A 6311-nucleotide genomic window follows, 5' to 3' on the forward strand; every position below is an offset into this window, starting at 1 on the left:
CAACTGGTGTAGACCTCCGTGAAATGCTTGCTTATGAAACATTCCCAACGATGCAGTTTTGTTTTTACTAACATTGTACCATGTGATAGCTATTTTATAAAAAGTAACCTAGCTAGACAAGGGTAGTACAAGGTTTGCTAATAATAATTCAGCACCAAATAATTATATGGCAAGTCAATAGGTTATCAAATTTTATTCTCAAAATATGTGCAATGTGAATTTCACAGTTGAGTTCAACCACCACTATCCCCCAAACCCTACAAAGACAAACCATCAAACAAAAATAAATACAGGAAGAGTCCACTGCTAGTTGCCATCTGTGGACAATGCTTACATACAGGTCTTCAATGAGCTTCGATATGGCTGCACAAGGCCAACTACGGCTGTTGCACAGAAAGCACATCGATTGGCTGATTCCTTGTAAGCTTTGCATCGTGTTGGAGATTAACTCAACATTGAAGTTACATATCTGTAATGCTTACTGAGAAGTTGAAGAAAAAACAAACAAGAAAATCAAATGTGCCGATATCCATGTGTGGGATACAGAACATAATCACCATCATTACTAAATATAGAAAATAGAAATACAGGCATTGAAATTAAATCACATCTATTTCAAGTTACAAAAGGAAAAAAAATGTAAAAACTGTGCAAGTACAGCAAACGTATAGTTCAGTATATTACACAAGACATTTAAATACAGTACTCTGTATCAATAGAAATCCTGAGAGTTGTCCATTCCTGGTTCCCAAGTGACTGAGTTTAGGCATTCGGGCAAACCCCCTTTCACCTGTGAGGGCTTCAGGAGGGCATTGCTCTGACCAGATCAAACAAGCACCAAATGATCTGCAATCCTTTTCTTTACAAAAGTTTATCATGTCACCGCCACACCTAGAATTTGGGTTTTCATATTATTCCCCATTTCAAATTCTTTGCAGGCAGAACTGTCTATCCCAAGATTGCTTTGTTGATTGATTTTAGGGAAAGCTTTAAACGAGAAAATCATATGTAGTGCAAAGATGACACAGCAACCTGCATGAGGAAATTATTGACATCATTGAAAATGTTGCAGTTCCATAGGGAACCGTCACTCAATGGCTGTGTTACCCAATTATTACATACAAGACTGTCAAAGAAAGCAGGACCAAGTTCTCTTGTTTTTCCTCCATGTGATAGCATGTACAGATGGATTCATGTGTAAAATATGTAAAGTTGTGCCCAACACTGGTAGTGCTGTCCAGGAGGGTGCTTGGTAAAGTTTGCAGTGACTGACTATTGGAGAGTGATTCAGTGCAATGAGTAAGACTTGAGAAACTGCATCGCCAGGCTAAACACACAGGACTACTATCCGATGCACCCACCCACAGGCACAATGACAGCCATTGGGATCTGCGCTAAGTTACACACCAACAATCTCCATTTTACTCCTCAAACTACTACTGTACATCAGCCAGCCACACAGCCAATATTGAGCTGTTTCACCTAAAGTACACAAATTAAGCTTGAAAAGTTAATGCACTTCCACAAGGGTAAACCTAACTGTATCAACGTTTCCTTAGTTATTGCTACTAGAAACTTTATCCACTTTTCAGATGAACCAAGTTCTGAAATGCATTTTGGCATTTAAGAGGTAGGTTATTCCAAACACTTCTAAAGCTTCTAATCAATATCAGACATGCTGAAAAAAAATGTATATCCACAGAAAACACTGCTGCAGCAAGCTGCCCACACTTTGGACAAATCAATGCATCTGACTGAACCACATCCCGTCGCTCCTTACCTGACTGCTGAGTTGCTATCAAAGCAAACGGTTGCATGGTTCAAAATATCTCACTTATGCTAGCCACACACCTGACGCCATGCTTGTTTCTCCAATGTGGAGAGTGAATAGTCTAACTTCGAGTTGTCTTGGCATGTGACACTTGTTACAACAATATGGATGTCAGCTGCGAGTGTGAAGCTAATCTACGAATGCAAAAATTATGAATCCAACTGCAACAAAGCCAAAAAGCACATTGTTGACACAGCTACGGCCTTCTTAAAAGCAAAGTATGCATTTCACAAAACATACCTGCCTCCTACCACCGATTGAAATAAACCTAAATCACTAGCACACACACAACTAATAAACACTTCCAAAGACGAGCTTGCTGTAGGGCGCATTGAGCAGTCAAAGACAAAACCCTATCAATCTGAGCATCACCGCCCATCTTACCCGTATGAATAAAGACTAAAATTATTAATAATTCTCACTTTATGCTGACATGACAATAATTAGAGGGCACTTCATATTGATCCCGCAACTGCATGCATATCAATTGTAAAAATTATAACCTATATATCCTTTTAAGAATGGTATTTTATTAGGATCCCAATGTTGTTTTGCGAAAGCCGCAGCTACTCTTCCAGGGGTCCACACAATAAAATGGAACAAAATGGCTCAAAAAAAAAACACAAGATAATTGCACTTATGATTCATTGTACTATACTGTAAAACAAGTATCAGTATGGGTATTTGGTTCCGACTGGAGAAAAAAAAAAAAAAAAATCTGCAATCTTTTAAAACCACCCCAATTTGATCGTGTTGAACCATTAACGCTTTAAGACTAAACTCGACAGTCCTTGTGGTGCAAACACAGGACAGTACCAGGCACGCAGGACAACGCACACTCCCTCTTCGTGGAGGGAACCTGTCACCTACGGCCCTCTCAGAGCACTTTCTGAAGACACTGTGGGTACAGTTTGGCCACCACACATTCAAAATGGCGACCAAGGTCCCAGAGGCGGTCGGGCGTCTCGTAGACTTTGGTCCATGTGTCCGCCTCGTTGTCGTACTGGTAGAGGGAGTTCTTCCTGCTGGTACGGAACACATGTTCCTCCACCATGACCTGTGTGGCGCGGACAAACAGCTGCAGCTTGCCCTGGAGGAGCAGGGCCTTGATGTAGGGGCTGGTGGCCTGGTCGAACGGAAGGTCTCTCTTGCGGGCCCAGGTGTTCTGCTCGATGTCGTAGACCTCCATGGTGAAGGTGCGCTGGTGGTTCCTGCAGATGCCAGCGATGTAGTAGATGCAGTTATTGTGTAAGGCAGCCAGGCCCTGGCTCCGGGGGACTCTCATGGGGGCCAGGTGGCCCCAGTAGTTCTTGCGAGGGTCAAAACAGAAGAAGTATTCACCTGAGAAACAGAAAAGAAGCACCACTGAGTGTTAAGAAAACCATAAACATAGTGTCTCCACTATTCCGCCTCACCTTGGAGGATGTAGATGCGGTCTCTGTACTCCACAGCACTGTGGAACTCCATGGCTACAGGCATGGGGCTGACGGCGGTCCAGTAATTGTCTCTGGCATCGTAGCACTCCACTGACTTCAGTGCATTCCTCCCATCCCCCTCATACACACGGCCCCCCAGGGCGTACAGCTTCCCGCAGCAGTGGACCAGCCTGCAGCTGATCCGGGCCCGCAGCATGGGCGAACGCCACAGCCAACGGTTCCCTGCGTGCTCGTACTGCCAGAAGTCACTCTCCGCACGGTGGTCGATGCACACCTCACTGTTGCTAGGGCGGTAGCCCCCGGCGATGAAGATGTCGTTCTCCGATGACACCAGGATGCCCACCTCCCGCAGGTCATTGGGGGGCTTGCAGAGCTTGAACACCTTCCCAGCAGTGGTATCCAGGCAAGGCACAGTCTGCTTCTTCCCTGAGTGTTTGTGTTCCGCATCAAAACAGATGACCATCTCGGAGGCGGTCATGCCCAAGCGCTGGGGGCAGCCGTTGGTGCCGTTGAGACGGGCCATGGCAGAGTCTCTGGAGAGGGCGCAGGCAAAGGGGGGTGGGATGCGGCTGAGGAAGGAGTTGTCCAGGAGTGGTAGGCGGATGCATTGAGAGAACACTTCAGCCAGGTGGGCCTCCCTACGAGAGCGGTCATGCTCCAGCCAGCGCACAATGCTCTCATACACGTGCTCCTCCTTCTCCACGTTCAGGTCGTCGTTGTTCAGGATGCTCACCAGCTGCTCTTTGGTGAGCTGGAGGAACTCCTGCTCCCGCGCCACACACAGGAACTACAACAGCACAACACCACATGTCACATTTCACCTAGACCTCAGTCATTTGTCACAGAATGCTCAACTAACAGATAAAGACCTGGAATGCTATCCTAAAATATAAGGTGTCACCTACTTTATGGTACTTGTGTTCTCACATTGTAATTATAAGGCCATTTTAATGACATATTGATACATTAATCCTTCCCAAATGGCAAGCCAAGTGAAGCACAATAGTGTAATAGAACAGCTTTTTCTTAGAATAAAACCCACCTTCTTGCGTATGTAGTCCTGGGAGCGCTCCCTCAGCAACTGGTGGCTGTAGGCGTCGGCGAACATGTAGACCCCGGTGCAGTTCTGGGGGTCCAGACGACTGATCATGAACAGGGCACACTGGTCCTGCAGGGCTGGGATCTGGAAGATGCTGGCTGCCGTGAACAGGGCCTGGATGTTGGACTCTGACAGCGTGACTCTGGACGTGTAGGCATAGTCCAGGACAAGGTGCATGGACTCAGACTCCACCCCAACGAGCCGCACCTCACTCTGGCTGCTTTCTGTAAGGCCACTGGTGAACATGGACCTGGAGGTAAGAGGAAATACACATTTTTTTTAAAGAAAGCTTGTTGCAGCATTGCCTGGTCCCAGATACTACTCCATTGCCATCATTGCCATGACAATGAGTGACAGGAAGCTGGTATGATGGCACAAACTGACTGGCACTCAGGCTAGTTGAAGCATTGGTTGTTATCTAAAAATGTAAACGACTACAAACAAGCTGCTCACATCAGACCTACCTAAAGTAAGGGCTGATTGCGGCAAGGACATTTCGGTGACAGGAGAATGTCTTGCCATGGTCCACTTCAACAACAATATCTGTGAGCTGTGCTTCATCATACAATACTTTGAGCTGCTGGAGGATGTTACAGGCATGAACAGCATATACCCCACTGTAGGTTGTGCTTGACGGACTCCCATTCTGTACGTGTAACAGCTTGCCTATGGAAGAAACACAGGAGAGAAACATACCCTTTTTCCATGATGGACATTAAACAGACACTAGTATGAAATTGTGGGAAACGTTGATAATATTATTTAGTAGCATATGCACCACAACAATTGAGTCAAGCGTACTGGCTACAATGGGTAGAGAAAAATATTCTAAAACATGTGGAGATTAGTAAACTGACTAGCTATGGCTATACTAAATTACTATTCCACACACTAGATAGTCTTGTATAGTAACGTTAGCGAGCATGCAATCAGTGTGCCATGGATATCACCCACTCAGCACAACTTGTGTGCACGATTTATTGACAGAACAAAGACCCGTTCCGAAACAACGATACCTTAACTAGCTAGCTATCGTAATTAGCTAGCTAGCTAACTCATGTTGACATGGAGATAGTCGGTTAGCTCATTACACAAGTACCGTCAAACTGGCCAACAACTAGCTATGTTTCATCAGGACGAGACGTGGGCACGTTACGTTAGCTAGCCGGACATACGTTAGTTAGCTTGTTACATACCTTATTGACAGCTATTAATAAAAGCTCAGATAGACCTTTCATGTGTACTAACAGTATCATTGGCATACAAATATAGGCAATTGTTTAGACTTAGTTCTACTAACAGACAAAATGTGGTTAAAACTAGCCATCTGATAACGTTATAGATAGTAACGCTAGCTAACCAGCATACACTTTGGAAGCCATTCGCTTACAGCTTCACTTGTAAAACGAAGAGAGACAATCTTAAGTGTCTAATACTTTTGTCAGGGTGTAATCTTGGTGGTTATATACCATTCAATATGAATTAGGGAACTTTAAAGTTGGTTTTAAAAGTCTGCCTCGTTAACACAAACAATCAAGAAACGCTAACCTCCACTGGCAGCCATTCTCCTCAGTCTGTTCTCAGAGCACACCGTGAAACGGAAACAGCCGACAATGACACCCAATCAACGTAGAGCCAATGGAATTGATGATCAAGTTAATCACTAAAGGAACATCTAGACAACAATTTATACGTTCTCTTTTAATCGGGAATAAATTGAACATAGATTTAAAGGCCCAGAGCATTTAATTTAGAACAAGGGCTCTGTATAGGCCAACACTGTGTTCTATTTAATGATATGATTTACACACACTATCTTGTCATGCATCCGAAGTTTAATGTAGGACAACCCTTACAAAAACACAAATTCTTAGAATCCAAGTAACTCCAAGGTCTGTCTAGCCATTACCTTGCATCTATGAAACTACAGTACTTTGATTGTCTC

The 6311-nt window shown here is 44.4% G+C and overlaps 1 protein-coding gene across 1 annotated transcript; it reads right to left on the minus strand.

Annotated features, from left to right (window-relative positions):
• Window positions 1-178: 178 nt before the first annotated feature.
• LOC109891008 (kelch repeat and BTB domain-containing protein 8) lies at window positions 179-6028 on the minus strand. Its single transcript, XM_020483242.2, has 5 exons — window positions 5915-6028; window positions 4831-5032; window positions 4310-4616; window positions 3247-4054; window positions 179-3172 (listed from the first exon to the last, which is right to left on the minus strand). Exons 1-5 carry the CDS (start codon window positions 5928-5930, stop codon window positions 2709-2711), a joined length of 1797 nt encoding a protein of 598 aa, XP_020338831.1. The 5' UTR covers window positions 5931-6028; the 3' UTR covers window positions 179-2708.
• Window positions 6029-6311: the final 283 nt, after the last annotated feature.

The sequence above is a fragment of the Oncorhynchus kisutch genome, linkage group LG5 (assembly GCF_002021735.2).
Source record: "Oncorhynchus kisutch isolate 150728-3 linkage group LG5, Okis_V2, whole genome shotgun sequence".
Lineage (NCBI taxonomy): Eukaryota > Metazoa > Chordata > Actinopteri > Salmoniformes > Salmonidae > Oncorhynchus > Oncorhynchus kisutch.